Source organism: Natrix helvetica (assembly GCF_964273705.1).
Source record: "Natrix helvetica genome assembly, chromosome: 7".
NCBI lineage: Eukaryota > Metazoa > Chordata > Lepidosauria > Squamata > Natricidae > Natrix > Natrix helvetica.
The window spans coordinates 52,708,555-52,733,256 of NC_138558.1; the positions used below are offsets into that span (position 1 = coordinate 52,708,555).

Here is a 24,702-nt window from a genome sequence, read left to right on the forward strand (position 1 = left end):
TTAAGATACGTGATTTTTAGGGGAAATGTTTTAAGATTTGTCTCATTTTGCCATGTTTGTTTTGAGACAGCTATCACCGAAGGATGGGCCTAAGGATGAGGTTGGTATTTATATATTTTTTTGTTAAAATGTTGTTTGGCTGAAGGGAACATTGATGGTTATGCTGCAACTGAGAAAAAAAATTAGTAGTCTATTTATATATTTCTTATAAAAATGCATGCTATAAATGTCCCAAAACTTTCTCCTGAGGTTCTTTCAATTATCAAATGGCTATGATATGGGTATAATAAAGTTTTTGTGAATACAAAGCATGTATTTTCATTCATGCATTACATTTTTGGATGTAATATTTTACCATTTCATATAATGTGAGAACAGACTATGCTCCTAAAGAAATCTTGCTCCTGAAAATGATATGAATCTCAGCTAGGTATTGTAGATGAGAGTGATTGTATGGGCACTGCATTTGCTAGCATATTCAAGCAAAGTAAGAGCCTAAGCCCATTCAGGTTTAATTATGTTATTCTAAGGCTACAAAATTCATACTATTTTTTTCTTAGGCACAGAAAAAAAATTAGGTTTACCTGTCTTATTTCAGAGTTTCAGATTCTTCCAGTGATGATTTTTCTTTGTGTTTGCCATAAGGACTTGCAAAAAAAAAATTGGCATATTCACAGTGCAATTGGATACGCTGAAAGAGAAATGACAGCAAACAAATATTGAAGTTAGGGACGTTAATTTATAGATAGACTTTGATTAGGGATGCAGTTGGCTAATTTTTGTTGTTTCACAGACTCATGAATGGGTAGAAATACTGTATGCAGAACTTTCTTTACTCTCCTTTTAGAGTCAGTTACTAAAGCTGCAGCCAAGATTGAAACCACGGATGTTAGAAGTTTTACAACTTTATTTCTTTGTCTTCATGTTCCTTATCCCAAGTAGGAAAGCTGTTCTACTATCATCATAATGGGGCTTAAATCAAATCCTCAGCAATTTTTATTAACTTGTATTGTCAATAACATTACTTACATTGTTGAAAGGAGGTGTGATAGCTCAGCAGTTAAAGATAGAACTTTCCAGCTGACAACCCAAGCATTGTACAATGGGGTGAGCTCCTATTACTTGCCTCAGCTTCTGGCCATCTAGCAGTTTGAAAGCATGCAAATGCAAGTAGATAAAAAGGTAGCAGCATTCCATGCATCCCGATGTATAGTCATTCTGGCCACATGACCACAGGAAAGTCTTTGGATACTGCTGGTTCCCTCAGCTAAGAAACAGATGAGTATTGCCCCTACAGATGAATATAATTCGATAGGGGAATTCTTTACCTTTATATCATTGAAAATTCAAACTAGGTAATATTTCCATTGGAGGAACTAAAATTTTATAAATATCTGTAAGCTTTCCCATTTCTTCTTTAAAGTTTGTTTAAAACATTTAAAGTTAGAAAAAAGCAGTGGATTTGTTCTTGTCTTTTAGGGTGTTTGTGGAATCAATTGCCAGAGAAGAGTTGGTCTTCTGTGCACAGGATGGGTTCAAATGAAGGATTCATTAAGTAGAATTTGAGCCTGGTCATTTGTGCCTCAAGTAAGAACTTTGGGTTGATTTGTCTAGTTCTCCTTTTTTTCTTTAATATTCTTCCTTCCTTCATCAAAGTCCAACTTTTCTTTCTATAGAGTGTTACAGGGTCATTGCTTGTACCGTTCTAATGTAAATGAATACAAATATCAACTATCCCTGCTGTAGATTGAATAATAAGGACTGCCCAGGTATTAATTGCTTTAATGATGTTTTCACCATTTAACTTTGATTTCAGAATTTTCCAACTCGCTGCATTTTCTTTGACTTGATTCTGTGATAAATTGGAAGACTCCAAAATTACCAAATATTTGTAACCTCTGTGCCACTTCTTACAAAATCTTCATTGTTAAGCATATTCTATCACCTTCAACAAGCTTACTTGCCTTTATGGTTATGGTTGCATACATGTTAATACAATATTGTACTTCATATCTTTACTGAGTCTGTTGTGTTTTTTTAATAAGGAATCTAGTTCAGCCTTTGTTCTTCCAAGTAATTTTAAATCATCCATATAGAGTAAATGTGCAATTTTTATTCCATTTTGGCAAACGTATATTCAGTTTGTCTTGTTCAAACTTGTTTTCAGTGAGACCATTGAGAGTGCAAACAATAATGGTGATAATGAGTCGTCTTGGAAAACTCCATTTGATTTTGACTTCTAACCCATTAGCCATCAGCTTCATTCACCAAAATTTCATTGAAGTATTCATAAACCAGCTTGCCTTCCATTGAAGACCTGCATCAGGTCCCAGATATTTCTACAGGGATGCTGGCATTTTGGTGGGAGGAAGGAGGGAGTGATCTGTATATGAGGTTTCTGTTTCCTGCACTACTGTGCAAATCTCTGTATGAAGTTTCTGTTTCTTGCATTACTGTGTTAATCTCTATGAAGCCACCCAATTGGTGCTTGGGTGAAAAGCCGAGCTAAGGCCCTGGGATGACCCAACGGACCTCAGGAACTCCCTCCAGAACTTAGCCTTACCTGGACCCCTCTGTCTGAGATAATTCTTTGAGGTACTCCATGCAGGCGGTAGGTGTACTTCAGAACAGTTTGGCCAGCTGGTGAGCTGAGGGTAGTCCGCTGCAGGGTATGAAGTGTGCCTGTTTGGAGAACACGTCTATTACAGTCCAAATCATCATGTTCCCCCCCCCCTCCTTTTAGGCAACTCTACTATAAAGTCCATAGTGATCTCCTCCCATGGCCTTGTTGGCTCTGCTACTGGTTGCAGCAGTCTGGGGTTTTTTCCGGGTCGTCTCTTCATTGTGTCACAGATGGTGCAACTTTTCACATAACTGTCCACATCTTTCTTTATGCCGGGCCACCAGAACTGCCTCTGGGATAAGTGTAAAGTCTTTAGGAACCCAAAATCTCCTGCTGTTTGGCATCATGGCTCCTCTGGAGAATTAGGGTGCGTAGGGATTCTGGGACATAAGAGCTTTATCCCATTCCATGTGAAGTCATCTCTTTTTGTCAAGATGTGTTGGTTGTCTTGTAACTAGGGGTCTGCTAGCAGTTCAGTTTTGAGTTGTGGTAAGGTTGCTTACTGGTTGGACTTGCTGGTCATGGCATTGTCATCTGGTGGTCACTTGGGTAGCTATTTGAGTAGGGGGAACGATGGCATCCACCACCTGCTCCCGTTCGCATTTGTACTGGGGCATGCTGGAGAGGGCATCAGCTAGAAAGTTCCTCCCCCCTGGAATGTGCTTTAGTATGAAGTTGAAACGGTTGAAGTATTGAGCCCATCGGACTTGTTTGGGTGATAGTTTCCGTGGGGTCCTGAGAGCCTCCAGATTTTTGTGGTCAGTCCAGACTTCGAATGGTTTCTGCCCCCCTTCCAGCAGGTATTACCAGGTTAGCAGTGCCCACCTCACTGCAAAACCATTCTTTTCCCATGCGGCCCATCGTCTCTCTGTGAGCTTGCGGGAGGTGTAGGCACAGGGCTATAGGTTTCCTTGCCTGTTTCTTTGGAGTAGCACTGCTCCCACTGTCACGTCACTGGCATCTGCTTGGATAACGAAGGGTTGCTCAGGGTCAGGATGCTTCAGCACCAGTTCCTTTGTAAACATTTCTTTTAGTGTTTCAAATGCCTCTTGGCAGATTAGGTCCTACTGTAGAGGTTGTCGGGTGAGGTTTTGTTCCTGGGCTCCCTGTCTTTAGGAGGTCTGTCATGGGTTTGGCAATCTTCGCGAAGGAGGGGATGAATTGCCTGTAGAAGTTTGCGAACCCTAGGAAGCTTTGTAGTTGTCTGTGGGTGCGAGGGGGTTGCCAGCCTAGGACGGCTTGTACTTTGGCTAGGCCCATCTCTATTTCCTCATTTGACACTTTGTAACCCAGGTAGCCTAGCTATGCACAGTGGACTTCACATTTTGATAGCTTGATGTACAGGTTGGCTGCCAGAAATTTTTCCAATACCTGTCAGACCAGGGGTATGTGGTGGTTCATGGTCTCTGTGTAGATGAGGATGTCATCCGGGTAGACGAGGACCTCAGCAGAACCTGCTTTTTCCCAGCCGGTCGCGCTTGGCCAATAAAGAAATCTATTATACTCTACTCCACTCCTTAAAACCAATTTGTCATTCAAACCCATCCTTCATTCCTTTCAAACTTTTGCAGCACCCTTTTTATTCTAGAGGAAATAAATCATTTCTTTTCAAATAACTAGATTTGACTTATAATTATGGCTGTAAGAGAATGTATTGTTCCAAACAGTTATGTGTGTCTCTGCTCATTTCCCTTCTCTTTCTTTTTCTGAGAAATGGGAATGTTCTTCCAGTTGCTAGCCAGTTTCCGTTTTCTACAGCTTGCAAAATTATATTCAACATGCTTAACCGCAAGTGTGGATTTGTCAGTGCTTTTAGCCAGACTCCATGGAGCTCAACTGGTTCAGGATCACTCCAGTTTTTTACCTTCTCTGATTACTTTCATACTATTTCCTCAGACATCCTAATCTCTTCCATACTGAGTACTTTCAGCTTGGTTGATCCATTTTTCATTCCCAGTGTGATTCCTGTTGTTTTCCCACAAACTTTCCAAAGTTTAGACTTCTAAAGCTTTATCAAGCTTTCTATTATTTGTGGTGGTTCCTTTCTCATTTTCAATGGATTTGTAGAATTGATGCTGATTTGGTCCAAACTGCAAATTCTGCTGAAATTGAATTATTTGATTGTCATATTACTTGATTTTCCTTATAATAGCCATGACTCTATTATTATGTTTCACAGTTACTATGGTAATAAAAAATAACCACGACCGTCCTCGCATTTATGACCTTCAGGTCTGAAATAAAAGGAAAGCTGAAGTTAAGTCCATGAGCATGGTGGTGGGTCTTATTCAGCTATCAAGAACAACTGAGTTGCTGGTCCCAATTGTGATAACTAACTTAAGGACTATTGCTAGTTATTTTCTATTATGTTTTCGAAACATAAGAGATTGGCAGTGAAGCCATTTCAATGGAATGATCTAAATCAGTGATGGCTAACCTTGCTAACCAGTGCTGAAATTGCTCATGTGGCCACACCCATAATACAATGTGCCCCACTCCCCGGCGTATGTGTGTACAACACCCCATACTCCCCTTGTACATGTGCGCAACTCCTCCCCATTTTGGGCCTAGCAGGCCTCCCTAAAGCCTCCTGAAACAAAAAAACAGGGCTTGGAGGTTCATGCAACCTCCCCTGGCACTACCCTCACACTACGCCTTGTCCCACTCACACATGCGTGCCACCCCCGTGCATGTGCATGCATCTCTTTCATGCGCGGCACAGATCCAAAAATCAGCTGGCCGGTGGGAAGCGCTTGCCTATGTGCGGTGGAGTTAGCTGGGCAACAGCTCACATGCCCACAGAGAGGGCTCCGTGTGCCACCTGTGGCACGCATGCCATAGTTTCGCCATCACAGATCTAAATCATTTGCAGAATTAAGGTGTTGCTTCAAACCATAACTTAGTATAAAATCTGAATTTTAAAAACCATGGTTTGTAGAAGCTTCACAGCAGGTGGAGTTGCTGGGCATCCAGGATCAAACATCCAGGATCTTGGATGCTGTATAACATCTATCCTTGTTCCATGATCTTGACAGTTTTCTTGCTGAATTGTCAATATTTCCATTTATATATACTTAGGTCTGTGCTCATATTGACTTTGATTGTGATAAGCCTTGAATCTCGATATAGTCGTAATGAGCAGCTGGATCTGATGTTGTTTGTGTATAGAATTTATTTAGGATAACTTTGGCTGTTGAGGATGATATGAAGTAAGTTTGGAAAAATATTAATGTGACTTTCAGAGTAGCTGTATAATTATTTAGGTTTTTCTACAATTTTTTTCTAGGAATCTACTCTGATACTTAAAAATTCGAATGCACTTTTGTATTTATCAGATTTAAGTTCTTAGATATTTTGAAATTTTGCTAAAGAAGACAAAATTTATTTGGAGTTTTTTTTTCTTCTGTTCGATTGTGTCTGATTCTTGGAGACTGCAGTTTTCGTGTCAAGGTTTTTCAGAAGGAGGCAAAGAACCTTTGCCTCCTTCCTAGGGCTGAGGAGAAATGACTGGCCCAAGGTCACTCAGCTGGCTTCATGGCCTGTCCCAAGGGAGGACTAGAACTCATGATCTTCCAGTTTCTAACCTGGTGCCTTAACCACTACACCAAATCAGGAGGGGTAAGTTGCCTCTGTCCTTATGTTGTGAAAAGCATGCATTTGGAGCCCAGATTTAGGGTCATTTTAAAAAAAATGAAAAGTATACCAATAGTTTGCCTGTCTGCTTTCCATTTTCCAATCTCTAATATGAATTTTGCATAGTTAAAATAAAATCTAGTACTGAAGCTCACAGGAGGCAATGTGGCAAAAGAAGGTGAAAGAACATTTCTGCATTCATTTCGTGGTTAAAACTCAACCACACTTCTGACATTTGGGACAGCTCCATGCTGGGTCTCTTAGGTAAGCCAACCACTTAATAGAGCCTTAGAAACTCCTCAGGGTACATTGTGGATCCTCAAATGTGGAATAATTGCTCTTGAAAACACTACAGAGCAGTGGTGGGATACGACCAGTACGCTCTGGTACGGGCGTACCGGTGCCTTCTGGGAGCACCAGGTACCGTTCCGGTACGGTGCTCTGGAGGGCCCATTCACCCGCCTATGCTCCTATGCTCCTTACCTGTATTTGAGCTGATCTGGGCTTTCGCGCACGGGCGTACGGCGCCTGCATGATGTTCCGCTGAACAGCTGGAGCATCTCAGGCGGTAAATACGCATGCGTGCTGCACGTGTGCATGTGGTAGATGCGCGGCCCCTTTGCACCCTACCAGTTGCACCGGGGTACGGAACCCACCACTGCTACAGAGGATTTTGAACATCAGGAAAACATTCACAAAATTTCAAACTATAGGTGCAGTAGAAATGAAATTTGTAAAAACAGGTTTTCTCACTAAAATATTAGTGCTTAGTTAACTCTTCATAGGTCTCTAAAATTAATAGACTATTAACTTTCAGCTTCAAAGGCTCAAGTAGTTTGTACAATTGAGGCTAGCAAATTTCTAAATGGTGTGAGTAAAAGTAAAAAAGTCTAAAACAGAAACCGGTCACAAAAACAGAAACCAACTGCCATCTCATCCTATTAGACTAACGGAAAGGAATCTGCCAGTTGAAGAAGAAGCCCAAGCAGGTGCTAGAAGTGCTCTTTCTGTAGGGAAGCTAATTTATTTAGTAATCAATGGCTTCATCTGTATCAAATGTGTTCTTTATTTTTTGTAATTTTATATTTCAGTGATAGACGCTTGCTGCAGCCAGCCCAGGTGTGTGATATTTTCAAAGGTGTAATACTTGTAATTTGCTACTTCATGATGCACTATGTTGACTATTCCATGATGTACCATCTGATAAGAGGACAGTCTGTAATTAAACTCTACATCATCTATAATATGCTTGAGGTAAGTAAATAATGAATAACACCCAATCTTTCTTAACATATCAAAGCTTTGTTGTAATTCCCTTTTCACTGTGTTAGGAATACAGGTAGTCCTCACTTTACAATGGTAATTGGGGTGGCCTCAATGACTCTTAAAAATGCAAATGACCAGTTGTCTGCAAGGAGTATAAATCCTTCCATTCTCAAGAAAGTGGTGGAAAAAACAAACAAGAAAGTCCAGTTGCTTCCTGAAAAAGTACTTTTGGGATTTAGAGGGTTATCAATGCATAGCTGTTGTAAAATAGATGATTCTGACAATGACCCAATTGAGGGTCAAATGCTGAATTGAACTAATTCTTGCTTTTTATCCAAATTATGTTCAAAAGAAACAAATTATTTGGTGAACAAATGAATTACGTTCTCAACTTGAGGCCAATAATTCTATTCTCCAAAGCACCTAAGGGCAGAGCAATGGGTGGAAACTAATCAAGGAGAGAAGCAACCTAGAACTAAGGAGAAATTTCCTGACAGAACAATTAATCAGTGGAAGAACTTGCCTCCAGAGGTCGTGAATGCTCCAACACACGAAGTTTTAAAGAAGATATTGGGTAACCATTTGTCTGAAGTGGTGTAGGGTTTCCTGCCAAGGCAGGGGGTTGGACTAGAAGACCTGCAAGGTCCCTTCCAACTCTGATACTGTTAATTATTACTCTTATTTCATTTAGGAAGAATAGATCTTGGTTTTTTGCCTTTAAAAAAATTATGCAGCGATTCAAAGGTTAAAAGAGGCTTCAACGCATGAGAGTGCTAAAATAGTACTTCTCAACAACTCTATAAGCTAGATGCATCTTTGACCACAGTCCTGCAGAGTTGCAGATAAAGGAAAAAGTCAACATTTAGCATGGTGTAGTAGTTAGGGAGTGTTTCTCAACCTTTGACATCTTTTTTTCATGTGTTTTTATTTTTTATTTTTTATAAATATATAAAATCAATGCATGAACAGTGTGGCACCTGGGTGTCAGACATTCTAATACAAATAAAATTAGTAAATTTAATCGTAATTATTACATTCATTCAATTTATGTATTTCTAATAATAATACACATTTATAATAGGTTGCAATCTCTTGTTATTACTTCCATTTTGTTATATAAAATATATGCACTAATATTCCTTTCTCTTATTTCTATCATTAAGTATAGCTTTCATAATCATGTCACCCTTTATTACAATATTTTTCTTTCTGTCCTATCTAACTTCTTTTTTTTATTGTTTTAATTAAACAAAAAACACACACAAAAACATTCTTCATTACATCTTCCATTACATCTAACTTCTAATCATGTCACCTACCTAAAAAAAGAAAAGAGAGAGAGAAAAGGAAAAGCAAATCAGATCAACAACAAAAAAGAGAGATCATCCATCCATCGATTCTTGCCCGCTTCAATACTTTATTTGCTATGCTTTTTTTTAACTTGCCTGCCAAATTCCTCTCTTAAATCTTTATTTCTGTTTGTATCTACTTCTTGGATGATCAATCTAGGCACTTCTCCCACCTCTACCCTCTTCCACTGCCTAACCCTAACCCTAAAGTTTCTACCCAGACCCCTGTCTCCCTTTCATACAAATCTTCCAACACTCTTAATATATTTTCTCCTGGTTTAATTCATCAATTGTTGTTATTTTCACTGTTGTCACCTCTTTGTCTTCTTCCTTCATTTCTTCGGTTGAATCCTCTCTTTCCTGGGCATTTTGGTCTTTACCTATCATTCCTCGTATGGTATTTCCATTTTTTCCATAATCTCCTTAAGTCCTTTCTCTATGATGTCTTTGGTATTTTGAAAAAGTAAACCCATCTCCTTGAAATTCCACTAATTTCTTCCTTATAAAATATCTTATTTTGTTTTAAAGGATTCAATTTTTGTCAAACAATCCAAGAACTATTTATTCAGTCTTAAATTTCCCTTCTAGGAATGCACAAATCCCAGTTCTTTATATCCCATCCTTAAACACTCAGTCCCATTTAAATAGTCCCAAAGATTATCCAAAACCTCTTTATATCCCCTTTGCAGGTTCAATCTTCTGTCATAACATTCAAGTGTCCCTTTAATTAAATAGTTTCCTCATTTTCATATTTAGGTCTCCAGTAGTCATTGGGTAACTGAAAATAATCCCATGGATATTCCCTCGCCTTCATATAGGTATTTCCAAATTTGTAGTTTTCCCCTTTGTCAGCAGGTGCACTCTCCACTTAAATTTCAGTATTGTTAGTTAATCGTTATTTCTAGTTGTAAAACAATTATAAAAGCAGAATAAGTTTTGTAGATAAGATATTCCATTTTAAAATGCCTTCCCAGTACCATTTATTCCCAATTTAAGAGTCCAATTTCCTGTATATTTCAAAATTTATTATTTTTCTCTTCCATTTCCAGTCTAGTGTTTTCTCAGAATGCCTAGACGCCTCTTTAATACATAGTTCTGAGCAGATAATTCTAAATTATCCGTTGGGGTTAAATTTAAAGCAAACAGAAAATCCTCTCCTCCAGTTCCAGCACACTTCACCTTTGTTCCAGCACCCGTCTTAGTTGTTCTTCGGTTGTCCCAGCTTTGTGGCAGCCATCTTTAGGCTGTCTGTTCTTCTTGCCATGACTGAGAGGGAAAGAAAAAAAAACCAGGTTCAGACAGGAGAGCTGTGAACTCTTCTTGACCTCACAGGGTGCCCCTTTTTGCTTCACCACTCCTACAGGGCAGCTTTGGCCCACAACCAGGAACAACTCAGTACAGGAAACACGGAGACCTGTTCCCTGTGTCTAAGATCGCTGTGACGTCAACTGGAAGTCCTCAACCTTTGACATCTTGAAGATATGTGAACTTCAAGTCCCACTATTCCCCAGCCAACATTTAGCTTTGTTGCTGCACTCCTGATTATACTGATGGACTTGAATATTTCACATACACACACAAATATCCTTTCTCCAGTACTCAGTTTCAGAAGATGTGTCTAACCAATGAGGCTAGTATTTCCACGTGGATTTAAATTGTTTCTGTTAAGGCTGCCCACTTAATTATAGGGTTATTCTACTACTGATATTCCCTCTGATTCACAGCTACAAAGGCCTCTTGAATATTTTCTGAGTTGCATGTTTAAGTTGAATAGATCTAATTGGGGCGAAGAACATGACTATATGTTTTAAACATCATGCTATGACCAAAAAATAGCACAGCTCCTTAGCAAAGGTAGATGTAATGTCTCTAAGTAGAAAGCTAGAAAGAAATTAATGCATAATTATATCCAGAGTAACATAGCAGAAAAGCTACAAGAGAGTTGCATAGAGGGAACAATTACTGTCATCAAGACAGTCATAATAGATAAGACAATCATAATAACATTGAAATCGATTGCGAAAGTGATTGTGCAAGCTTAATGACAGAACTAGGCCAGAAAGACAATCAAGGATGAAAAACTGGGCTTCCTTAACCAGTGAAAACTTTGTACCAAGATTCTAGGTACTGTCAGATGCATTTTGTTCTTTCTCCTTTCTATGTCTTGCCTTGCATGTTTATATAACCTTTTGCCCAATTTATAACCAGCCTCAGAGGTCCGGAAAATCCTCACTTCTTAGAGGATGCAGGAAGGGGGGGAAGCAGTATGGTTTGAATCCCTGCTTATCTGTTTCTCAAAGAGGCCTGTACAAAAACATCTTCCCAACTGTGGATTGGTGGGAATCCACGTTAGGAGGGGTTCCTAAGTCCCTTTATCATGGATTGTATAGCCTGAGGGTCCCAGAACCTGCTTTTGATGTTGATTTGCTTTCACTCCTTTTCAATAAAAGATTCCTTTTGAAATACCAGGTTTTCAAGAGTCTACGCTTTTTTGAAGGGGTGGTGAAGCAGGTCAAAAACTTTGTGCTGTTTTTGTTCTGAATAATCTTAAATGATTAAAATTATTTTCAATGCTGATGTGTAAAAAATGCAATAGGTAACATAATAATTCAAAAGTCTGAACCCAGAAGTTTGTTCATACACTGTTGTATCTTAACCTTCAAATGGATTTGCATTGTGGCCCTAAAGTCAAGTAACTTTTGCTTAAGAAAAGCAAACTGCAAAATTAAAATAACCTTTTGATGCCCGTGTACATTTCTTTAGGTAGCTGATCGTTTATTTTCATCCTTTGGACAAGATATCTTGGATGCTCTCTATTGGACTGCAACAGAACCAAAAGAAAGAAAAAGGGCACACATAGGGGTCATTCCCCATTTCTTCATGGCAGTGCTGTATGTCTGTATCCTTTTGTGTTATTTCAGGATCTGTGTGTGTAGTTTCAAAAATTTATAAAATCTTGGCTTTTGTGTAAAGAGGGCAACAAATCCTGAAAGGAAACAGAGGAGCTCTAGTAAAACAGTAAATTGAAAAACCTTAGTTTGCAAGGAAAAAATAGAATGGCAGCCTATTTTCTCTGGACCAATTCTTTCCTAGGATGTACAGTTTTATGAGGCAATTTCTTCATTCCACTGTACAAACAAATCTAGGCATCACTGATTCTCCTTTCCTTGGTCCTTTGTGGTAGCTGTATGACCTTAGAAGAAACGGCAATAGTCAATACAAATAGAATAGTTGTTCTGAACCTTTACAAAGGTAAACAGAAGTGTAAACAGAAGTTTAAAAGCTATTTTAATGGGTTCTGTGAATTGTTCTTACAAAATAAAAATGAAGAATCTTGAAAACTTACTAATTATTTTTCCATCAAAAGACCCATGAGAATTGAGGGAACTATTGAATAGTTGACTGGATTTGAGAACTATGAAGGAGGGTTAAAGCTTTCCCTTAAGACACAAAAGGGGTTCTCTGTGTTGGAAAACCTGCATAGGTAGGAAAAAAACGGGTGGATGTGCTTTTGTTCCTGTAAAGGACTAACTGTTCAACTTGGTGGGTTCCAGTCTCATTATTGTCTGAGACACAAGTTAGCAGTGGCTAAAGTGGGATTTTTTTTTCACAGTCCATCTTGCTCACTGGCTGTGGCTAAATCTGTAGGTTGCTAATCCTAATTCAAAGTACTTCATCTAACTTAGTTTCAAAAGGCCTTTACAGATTATTTAAATCTGTCCATCCATAAATAACATACTTTACAGATTATTCTTGGATGATAAACAGTTTTGGCATGTATTAGAAGCATTTCAGTGATGACTGAAGTTTTGGAGTTTGCTTATAATAGGCTGCCTTGTTATAACATTTAGTACTCTTCCTCAATGCTGCCTTGATTAATGCCAACAAATAAAAGCTTTTCTTCATCCTTCTTACTTGCTTAATATTCAAACTTCGCTTTGATATGTCATCAAGAAGCACTCAACTTAATAATTAAATGACTTATGATCTAAAATAGTTTCAGTTTCTTCTGAAGAAGGCAAACCCAACTCCATTTCAGCCATGTGCACCGTCAGAGCTGATAAAATTGTGTTGTCCCCAATATGGCTAAGAGCTGGTGCCGAAGCCAGTGATGGATGCCAGATATGAGGTGCAGGTTTTCTGATTGCTTTTTATTGGAGTACTCCAAGGAAAAGGGCTCCTGGCCAAAATGCCAAGAACAAAAGATTAAGTAAGCTTTATACATTTTCACCAAAGGAGAAGGTGAGACAATGCAAGATAATAAATTTAATCAAATAAACATTTTAGTAATAATTCTATAATTTGTTCTATTGGTCTCTACCTGTCTCTATTCCTAATCCTTGGCTAATGAATATCCCAGTTTTCTAATACACATTTCATTTGCTGCAGGCTATCTCTATTCCTAACTTTTAGCTGAGGTCTGCAAGTTGCCTAAATCGTGTTATTTTTATCAACTTTCTAATGACCCAGAATTGTTACAAGCTTTACACATGCATATATCCTGTGGATAAGCATTCTTTGTTCTTGCCAGACAGACTCCACAATTACAGTGTTCCTGATTTACTTTCAAGTGTGTGCCATAATCTTGCTTTATTTTAACAGACAGCCCATCAGTGGGTAATCCCAAACCATGGTTTTGCAATATTAAAATAAGCATGCATAATTATTTGTGTTGTTCTCATTCCTCCTTTGCATGAAAAAATTAGCAACTTTTCTCTTTTGTGGGAAAGGATACTTTTGGTATGCTGGTTTGATGGTGCTATATTTTTGTTTTACTTTTTCTTATTGCTAACATTTTCACTTGTTTCGTTACTTAAATTGTTTCATTGGTATCTTTGTTTTGGTGTCATATTTTTTTAGTTATGCCACATGAATCCCACGGAAAAGCAGCCTCTGTATTTAATCAAAAATATAAAACTAAATTATAAGACTGATAAAAAGTGCCTTCACATGACTTTCGTAATACAGTAAAATTATCCATTGGGTCTATAGAAATCAAGAAACATGCTTTGCAATGAACAGATCATTGAAACAGTTGCATTTTTTCCCCAGATTCACGCAGTTACTTCATGAACTGCTCCTGGCTGTCTCCATTGGTGTGCATATTTACACATGAATGCTTTGATTTTTTCCAGCAGACCAAAGTGGCAAAGTGTGCCCAACCATTCAGTCACAGCCAGGAACAGATAGGAAAGATGCTATAAGAGTTTGGGGACAGAAAAACCATGGTGGCTTACCCAGGATTTGCACATCACTGTTGTCTGCCATGGTGCAGGGGTATCTGAAGATGAAAAGGATATAGACATATGTAAATGTCTACTTGAAACTTTTGACCATTGTGAAATAATCTTGGGGCAATTCTATCGCAGAGATTATTGTATTGTTAGCTTTCACAAGTCTTGTTGACTCTTTTATTTCATTTGCTATTATCATAGCAACTTTCATACAAATATTTTTCATGGAAAGAATAAATTAATATTTATGCCATCAACAATAGTGACTCCTTGTCTGAATTGGTTCATGAATCAGCAACAACTTACAAAGTCATTTGTTGTTGTTATTTTCTGATCTGTCCCACTACACAAATTCTTCTATGCTCTAGCAATTTTTTTTAAATTTAGAATATTTGAATATTAGAAAATTGGAATGTATAGAAGAGAAATACAAAACTTCATGATCAGATAAAATAAGGGGAATGAACAATTTGGAAATATATATACAGTAAATATGAAGAATCTACAGCTAATGTAAAGAAATATATTGTGTTTAATTACTATTTACTGGCCAATATTCATTACTATGCAGAACCCTTTCTTTTGACAATTTTACTTGAATCATGCATTGAAGAAAGGAACTTCTATTGCATGCTTGAATCAACAGTTAAGGGAAACTTTCGAGTGTATTGTTTAGTAGAGCTTGGTGAAATATCAGACTCTACTGATTATTGAGGGGGATCTTGAAATTCAGACTAATATTTTCTGGTAAAATGATTTTTCCTTAATGTATGTGACTACAGTCTTGCATGCTATCCTTATTATGGTCCAAGCAACAACACTCAATGTAGCCTTCAACTCCCACAATAAATCACTTCTTACTATCATGATGTCTAACAATGTAAGTGTTAGAAAGATCTAATGCAAGTGTTATCTGTCACTATTGATGTTTTTAAGAAATAATAATTTGGTTTTGTAGAAATTTTCTTTTAAATCCAGATTTGCCTAAAATGGGAATTTGTTTTCTTTAAAATGCAGTTTGTGGAAATAAAAGGAAGTGTTTTCAAGAAATTTGAGAAGAACAATTTATTTCAGATGTCAAACAGTGGTATGTATATTTTTGGATGATATCCATTAATACTATTTTCTATGTGTAAAAGTCTAAAATCTGAGGTTGATTTAGTGACACTGAATCGTACAGATTCTAGATTGTGGGCTGTGATCTGGGATGTGTGTGGATGGGCACAAGCAACTTAGAGAGGGGTCACAAATGTTTAAATCCATGGGTAGGCAAAGTCAGAAGGCTCTCAAATCTCATTCCTCTAAAGGAAATTTGGAAATCACTAGAGTAAGATCTAGAGCGACGTGATGGCTCAGTGGCTAAGACGCTGAGCTTGTTGATCAGAAATGCTGACAGTTCGAATTCCTAGCATCGCGTAATGGAGTGAGCTCCCATTACTTGTCTCAGCTTCTGCCAACCTAGCAGTTTAAATGCATGTAAAAATGCAAGTAGAAAAATAGGAACTACCTTTGGTGGGAAGGTAAAAGCGCTTTGTGCGCCTTAGGCATTTAGTCATGCCGGCCACATGACCACAGAGACGTCTTCGGATAGTGAAGTCTTTGAAACGGAGATAAGCACCACCCCCTAGAGTCAGGAATGACTAGCAAATGTGTGCGAGAGGAATCATTACCTTTAGCTTAGAGCAGTGGTTCCCAACCTTTTTTGGCCATGCCCCACCTAAGCATCTCTAAAATCCTGATGCCTCCCCCCCTCCCCCCGTGGCATATAATTCTTACTATTCAAAAAGTGAACTACTACTCACACAGAGGAAGTCTAAAAGGCCATTAACTTGGTTTAAACAAGGTTCCAAAGAACATGGCATCTCCATGAAAGAGAAAAATAAAAGAACAAAAAAGACAGTAGAAGTACTGAGGAACTTGAAAAATAATAGTATGAAAGGTTATGAAAAAACAGCAGTTTCAAAACATATAAGAGAACTGAAATGCATAAATATAGAATAATTTTAATGAAAGTTTTTTGTAATACTTTGACCGTATTAATTACTATACATATTAAAATAAAGGTGCCTAACAAATTCAAAATACAATTTGAGCTCACCTCAAGATCATATTTACAACGCAGTTCTATGCATGTCTCCTCAGAAGTAAGTACCATTGTCTTCTATGGGACTTACTCCCAGGAAAATTGTAGGATTGCAGCTTTAAGTAGTGAGATCCTTGTGCTTGATGCCTGCTGTAGAGAGGTTTTATATTAGGCTCCAATTTAGTCAGTTTCATTCTCAAGTCTCCTCGTTCAGTGATATCCAGTCGATTTCTTTTCTTCAGTAGCAAATCATTTACAGCACTAAAGCCACATTCAGCTAAATATGAAGATGGGAATGGTAACAGCAGTTTTCTTGCAAAATAGGTGGATTTGGGTATTTAGTTCCTGTCTCACACAAAGGAAATTTTAAAAACATTTTTAGCTTAATTTATGAATGATAAGATTGTAATGAACGAAAGGGGGGTTCTAACCTATGACCCCCTTACTCTCCCATTCTGTTTGAACCTGCAGCTTAGTGGGGAAATGCTTTGGTACTTCAGTAGGTGGAGGTGAATCACACAGGCCTGGCAAGGCCTATGCATGGGTGGTCCAGCCCCAGATTGCTCTGAGAGGAAAAGTCTTGTAAAACATAGCCTGGGAAAACAGACTAAAAATAACTGTAAATCTAACAATTTCTTACTTAAGCTTGGTTCCTGGTTCTGTATGCTCACTGCTGGGCTTCCCCCAGCAGCCATCCACTCTGTCTCCCCCACAGAACAGCTCTCCCTGCAATCACCCAGCAACAAAGCCCACAGGAAAGAGAGACTCTGCCTGTCCCATGATCCTTAGTGGGGACACATCTGATTGGCTGGCAGTTGCTCCCTCCTTTCCCCAGCTGAGATATCTCTTTCAGACCACGCCCTAGGAAATGCACTTTAACAAAGACAACAATAAGTAAATGAAACAACAGCTGTTTCATCACAAATATATAAGAACAATTAGCGGGCTTTCAAAAAATTCAGTTAATAGCTCATTTTTGAATTGCCCCCATTAAAAATCAAATCCCCCCTCCCCCCGTGTGGCATGGGCCCCACATTGGGAACCACTGTCTTAGAGTAAGATCTAAATGGCGGCTAACTTGACATATACAACTGTGAAAACTGTATGTCATTTAGCTATAGATATTTATTGGGTTTGCTTGGCCTGCTATATCAATTGCAAAATCCAAAGAACCTATAAACAGCAGCCCAAAATTGAGAACTTGGAGTTCTGAAACCCAAGTATGGTAACACTAATTTTATTCATAAGAATATGCAAATCCATGTATCATTTTAGAAGTCATGCAAGATGTTACAAATTTTTGAAAGCCATTGATTCAGTATCAGTTTGGCCCAACCAACAATCTTGACCCCCTCCAATCCTTTTAACCACTTAATTTGCTAAATTTACTGCATGCCTGGAAAGGGTGGCAAAAATCTATAAATTATTTACCTTAATAAGTCACTGCCAGGCTGAAGAATAGAGGAAAGGAAGAAAACAAAATCTTTCTGCAACTTTTTGCCTTGAGGAACTGAAGAAAAAAAAAATTAGCTCTAAAGAAAAAGCAGCTATTGCACAAATTTGCACCAAACGGCCCTGGCAGAAGCTGGGTCCTAAAGGCAGCCAGATGGGCAGCAAAATGTTTTCCAAAGGTTTCCATGCTTTTTCCTGCCTGTCGACTGTCTTTTAAGAAATGTGGGTTTCTGGCTGTGGGTTAAGTGAAAAGTTTTGGGAAGCTGGTCCTGCAGCTGCTGCCTTTGCATCTAGGCAGCTGACTTCCCCAAAGCTAGCAAAAGCCATGAGCAGTCTCCTGATGACCAGCTAATTAATCTCAGTAGAGATCCAGCCCATAAGGATGGTTTCATTACCTAAGCATGGAGCCTTGCTTGGAAAGCTCTCTGGCATTGTAATGTAATCTGGCTGGGCTCTTTCCACTTGCTGGGCTATTTTTGGCTTTGCAGAGCTTTTTGCTGTTTGTCAGCCCCCTTTTTACACCCAGTTGGGTGATGGCCTCCGAAGGCCTCCCTCACCTATGAGGTACCCTGTGTTGGTTTAACAGTCTGTGTGTTTATTTAACAGTGGCATTAGGGAGAGCAGGGGGAGTTACTAAACAAGGTTGTTTCAACAGTTGTCATCACTTGCAACTATAATGGGTAGGCTCCATTACAGTCGTAGGTTGAGGACTACCTGTATGAAAAGTATGAGGGGGTTGTTTGCCTTCCTCCTGGATCCTCGGTATAATAGGCTTTTAGGAAACTGGAAACTTATGTAGAGTTAAGAGATAATTACTATTATTACTGTCATCATTATTTTAGATATCAAAGAGAGATTCACCAATTATGTGCTGTTACTGATAGTTTGCCTAAGAAATATGGAACAATTTTCATGGAACCCAGGTAAAGACTACTTTAGACATAAACATTAACATGAAATATTCCAGATATGTTCATATATTATCATCATCATTTTAGCCATTGTCTATCCACTGCAGGATGTTCCAACCAATACAGTTTTGAGTTTTCTTTTGCCAGTTGGGCCCGCAATACGTGCTGATGTTCATATATATTAATTGTCAAACATGTATTTGTTTGTTGCAATGATAAAATGAGGTTGTTTCCTTTATTTTTTCATTTAATTTTCATTTATTTTTATTTTATTTCTTTGTACTGTGTATTTAAACATTTTATTAGATTATAGAATAAAATATAAAAATATGAAAGCAAATAATAAGACACAGTGGGGTGGGGAGGGAAAGGGGAAAGAAAAGTGAAGAGGGGAGGAAGAAAAAAAAAGCATTAACTTCCAACTCTCTCTGTTGCAGTAGAATAAAGCATCAACATCGAACCTCGACTTTTTACTTTTCCAAAATAATATAAACTAGCCATTTCTATAACTACAAATCAATCTAATCAGTAAAACCCAAAAAGTTTCATTTTTTTCCATTTCAATTACAAAGTCCAGAAGTGGTCTCCATGTAGCAACAAAACTACTTATATTCTTTTCTTTAATCAAAGCAGTCACTTTAGGTATCTCTGCCAGCTCATCAACTTCTGTAGCCATTCATCCATGGTGGAAATCAAAATGTCCTTGCATTTTGGCGCATACAGTTGTCTTGCTGCCATCAACATATATAAGATCAAATTCCAAATTTTCTTTTCTAAGTCTTTTTCCATTAAACCCAGAAGAAGAAAAACACAGCAGCTGGCTACAAGGAGGAAATCAGAGAGACAAAGTGGAGTAGGTAGTTGCTCTTTAACTCCATCTCATTTGAACTTTCCTGAGGCTGGTGATTGGAGCTGCTGGCTACAAGGGGGGAATCAGAGAGACAAAGAGGAGTAGGTAGTGGCCCTTTAACTCCATTTCATTTGAACTTTCCTGAGGCTGGTGATTGGAGCTAACGGCGCGCGGATCATATATCCATAAACCAAAATAGCAATAATACATTCTGGATTAGTGCGCTTAAAATTGTGATTTTATTTTATTTCAAAATGATTTGAATGAATTTCAATGTAATAGCTGTTTTGTACCTGTCTTTCACAGTACTCTTTTCAAATTCGGATACTGTCTCCTTTGTAAACAAATTACTGGTCTACATAGACAGATTACCTTTCTAGAATCTCTAATCTGTGCTCTCCAAGCAGAAATTAGGTGTCCAATTGGGCCATTCCATTCTATGGAAATGCCACGCTATCAGCCCCCCCTACCGCAAAGATCTTGCAGGAGAAGAGCAGTCTTGACAACTGTGGGATCTGGCAGGGTTAGAGATGTGAACTATAAACACAAAGCTTTTGCTGTGACCCAGCATAACAGATATAGCGCCCTTGCTGACCTTAATGGGGACGCTAAAGAGACAGGTCAAGGTAGTTGTGATAATGATGACTCAAATAAGCAGGGGATCGTGGTCCAAAATGAAGAACTTACTTCGGAAAGGCGAAATGGGGAACCAGGTATCATACATCAGTTGCATAAGAAGAGCAAGGTATGCCAAAAGAGAAGTCACCTTCTGGTTGGTTATTCAATCATAAGGGATGTAAATTTAGGAAAGGATATGGAGGTTTTAAAGAGGTCAGGTGTCTGCTAGGTGCTACTGCCAGCAGAGACAAGAGGCGTATTCTTAAGATACTCAAGAATGTAAGTAAGGACTGTTGACATTGATGCTATTATACATCTTGGCACAAATGATCTGTCCCAAAAAGATGTACTTTCTGTGCAGAATGATCTCCAGAGCTTGTGGTACCAACTTAGTAGTGTAGGTTGTAGGCTTATCTTTTCAGAGGTTTTACCAGTATACAAGGAACAAAAAGGGAAGGGTCAGCATATAGCAGAGTTTAATTTGTGACTAAAGGAGTGGTGTAAAAGGGAAGGCTTTGGCTTTATTAGTCATGATGTCTGCAGCTGGTCCAATGAAAAACTGTACAAAAGAGATGGTTTGCACCCATCCAAGAAAGGGACTGAGTTACTTGGCATTAATTTCACAGATTTTCTGGATAAAAATTTAAACTGAACAGCAGAGACAGAGAATTAATTGATACAGAACATTTCTGTCCCCAGTAATCTAAAATTCATAGGGTTATCAGTGCATGTAACATAGATGTTTGTGCGGGTAAGATTATCACTCCTGCTGTCAAGCAAAACCAAGCATTTAATAGTGAGTGCCATACCATGCGCATGAATCACACAAGTGGCAAGAAAATAGGGGCAGTCAGGTATAACACAGGTTATGTAGACAGTAAACACAGGGTCAATCAAAATGGACTCAAATATCTATACACCAATATACAGAGTATGAGGAATAAACAGGATGAATTAGAAATTCAAGTAAAACAGGACAGATACGATATTGTTGCCATTACAGAAACTTGGTGGGATGAAACCCACAAATGGAACATACAGCTAGAAGGATTTAAATTATTTAAAAGAAATAGACCAAATAAAAGTAGAGGTGGAGTTGTTCTATATATAAGAAATAGCTACATCTTTACAGAAATAGAGCACAACAATAATGAGAACTATCTTGAATGCATTTGGGTCAATATTAAAGGTTGGGGGGAATGACATTGCCATAGGTCTATACTACAGGCCACCCAACCAAGCAGAGGAAGTAGATGAACTTTTTGCTAGTCAGCTAACTAAGGTATGTAGGAAGTACACCACAATAGTAGTGGGGGATTTTAACTACCCTGACATCAACTGGGAAACAAACTGCACCAAGCAGAAGAACCAACAGGTTTTTAACAAATCTAGCAGACAACTTTGTTTCCCAAAAAGTAGAGAAGGGAACAAGGCGATCAGCCATATTGGACTTAATTCTCACTAACAGAGAGGAAATGATAGAAGGTGTTGAAGCCACAGGAACCCTGGGGGCAAGTGACCATCCAATATTGGAATTCAACATTATGCAAACACAAGTAGTAGAACAAAGTCAAACTAGAGTCTTGGACTTTAAGAGTTACTTTCAATAAACTTAGAGAGAGCTTGGGAAGAATTCCATGGACAAGAATCCTCAAAGGGAAAACAACTCAAGAAGCTTGGGAAATTTTGAAAAAATGAGATTACAAAAGCCCAGTCTAGCACAATACCAATGAAGAAGAAAAATAACAGCTCCCAAAAGAAACCAGCATGGCTGCATAAAGAACTCTGACAAATTGAAAGACAAAACAGATAAGTATAAAAAGTGGAAAGAGGGGGACATAACTAAGGCAGAATATCAGCAAATAGCCCGAGCCTGTAAAGATGAAGTGAGGAAAGCTAAGGCTCACAATGAAGAAAGGCTTGTCACAAAAGTAAAAAATAACAAACACTTCTTCCAACATTTTAAAAACAAGAAAAAACTTAATGGAACAATTGGTCCATTGCTGGGAGAAAGTGGCAAGAAGGTGACAAGCAACAGGGAGAAAGCAGAACTATTTAACTCATTTTTTTGCATCTGTCTTTACACAAAGGCATAAAACAGGCCAACCTATCAAAAACAGTACCACTAAAATCAGATTAGGAACACAAGTTGAAATAGGGAAGAAAATGGTAAGTGAGCACCTATCTACCCTAGACGAGTTCAAATCACCAGGACCGGATGGATTACACTCCAGGGTTCTGAAGGAACTGGCAGACAAGATCTCAGAACCACTGAACTATATCTTTCAAGAGATCCTGGATCACCGGGGAACTACCAGAGGACTGGAAAAGAGCTGGTTCCCATCTTCAAAAAAGGAAAAAAAATAGATCCAGGAAACAACAGACCTATCAGCCTGACCTCAACACCAGGAAAGATTCTGGAAAAGATAATCAAGCAACGAATTAGCGAACACCTAGAAGCAAACAAAGTAATAGCCAAAAGCCAACATGGGTTTGTCAAAAACAGATCATGCCAGACCAATTTTATTGCATTCTTTTGACAATGTGACATAATTAGTGGACCAGAGGAATGCCATTGACATAGTTTACTTGGACTTCAGTAATGCATTTGATAAGGTAGACCATAGCCTACTACTAGATAAAGTAGAAAAATGTGGGTTGGACAGCATCACCACCAGATGAATTCGTAACTGGCTGACCAACTGCACTCAAAGTGTAGTCCTCACTGGAACAGCATCTACATGGAGGGAAATATGCAGTGGAGTACCCAAGGCTCTGTTTTGGGCCCAGTACTCTTCAACATCTTCATCAATGATTTGGATGAGGGAATAAATGGGGACTCACTCATCAAATTTGCAGGTGACACCAAGCTGGCAGGAATAGCCAACACTCCAGAAGATAGGCTTAAGATACAGAAGGATCTTGACAAACTTGAACATTGGGCACTATCTAATAAAATGAAATTCAATGATGAAAAGAGTAAGGTTCTACATTTAGGCAAGAAAAATGAAATGCACAGGTACAGTATAGGTGGTATCTTGCTCAATAGTAGTAACTGTGAAAGGGATCTTGGAGTCCTAATGGACAACCATTTAAATATGAGCCAGCAGTGTGCAGCAGCTGCCAAAAAAGCCAACACAGTTCTAGGCTGCATAAATAGAGGGATAGAATCAAGATCACATGAAGTGTTAATACCACTTTATAATGCTTTGGTAAGGCCACACTTGGAATACTGCATTCAGTTTTGGTCGCCACGATGTGGAAAAGATGTGGAGACTTTAGAAAGAGTGCAGAGAAGAGCAACAAAGATGATTAGGGGACTGGAGACTAAAACATGAAGAACGGTTGCAGGAATTGGGTATGTCTAGTTTAATCAAAAGAAGGACTAGGGGAAATATGATAGCAGTGCTCCAATATCTCAGGGGTTGCCACAAAGAAGAGGGAATCAAGCTATTCTCCAAGGCACCTGAGGGTAGAACAAGAAGCAATGGTTGGAAACTAATGAAGGAGAGAAGCAACTTAGAACTGAGAAGAAATTTCCTGACAGTTAGAACAATTAATCAGTGGAATATTTTGCCTCCAGAAGTTGTGAATACCCCAACACTGGTAGTCTTTAAGAAGATGTTGGATAGCCATTTGTCTGAAACGGTATAGGGTTTCCTGCCTAGGCAGGGGGTTGGACTAGAAGATCCAAGGTCCCTTCCAACTCTGCTATTGTATTGTATAAAAGTTTCTGGTTTCATCTTTATCTTTATTTTAAGAATTTTCTGCATTAAATATGAATCTTACTCCAAAATTTCTTTGCTTTATTGCATGTCCACTATAAATGAAAAAAGATCATTTCATTACTTTTACATTTCCAACATTAATTTGAAATACCTTTATACATTTTAAATAACTTATTGAGTGTTAAATATTAGCAATACAACATCTTATAAAAAATTTCTTTTAAATTATAGTTTAATGTGAATGTTAAACCTTTTGTTCACATATTTTCCCATTGTTTAAGCATCAGATTATATCCAAAATTCTTTGCCCACTGAATCAAATAATGTTTTACATATTCACTTTACAAATTTAGTTACAGTAATGTTTTATAAACCTTAGCAATAATATGTTAATCACTGTAATATCATTCCAAAGAGGCACATAATTATTTTGAAACAATTTTATATTTGTGTTTATCAACAAAGCCTCCAAGTATTTTACCTTTTTCTCAACCTTAAAACCCTTTTAGTCAATATATCACTGTCCTGAGATGACATATTGTTAATCAACATTGTTGTTTTTTGTTCGTTGATTTTAAAACCTGCCAAAGCCCCAAACTCATTTAATTTGCTCAACCAATATTCTGTGTTATTTTTTGGATCTTGCAAGAATATAACCAGATCATCAGCAAATGCCCTCAATTTATAAACTTCTCTCTTGATAGTTATATCCATTATTTTCTCATCTTACCTCATATCTGTTCAAAACATCTAACACCAAGATAAATAGTAAAGGAGACAAAGGGTATCCTTGTCTCATACCATTTTGAATTTCACCTGAGTTAGTTAAATCATCACTACTGATAATTTTTGCTTTCTGTGATATGCTTTGACTCCTTGAATAAATTTCTCTCCAGAGTCCATTTCTTCTAGCACTTTAAACCCAATTTAAATTGTCAAAGCCTTTCTCTGCATC

The 24,702-nt window shown here is 38.1% G+C and overlaps 1 protein-coding gene across 1 annotated transcript in view; it reads left to right on the forward strand.

Annotated features, from left to right (window-relative positions):
- The window catches only part of TAPT1 (transmembrane anterior posterior transformation 1), a gene marked incomplete at its 5' end in the record, with an annotated part of 72,900 nt that overhangs the window by 29,447 nt on the left and 18,751 nt on the right, over positions 1-24,702 (forward strand). The window contains 5 exons of the mRNA XM_081959417.1: positions 7,348-7,510; positions 11,635-11,770; positions 14,888-14,985; positions 15,123-15,192; positions 18,483-18,563. Of these exons, the coding sequence (XP_081815543.1) occupies positions 7,348-7,510; positions 11,635-11,770; positions 14,888-14,985; positions 15,123-15,192; positions 18,483-18,563 (548 nt within the window). The remainder of the gene's footprint in view (positions 1-7,347; positions 7,511-11,634; positions 11,771-14,887; positions 14,986-15,122; positions 15,193-18,482; positions 18,564-24,702) is intronic.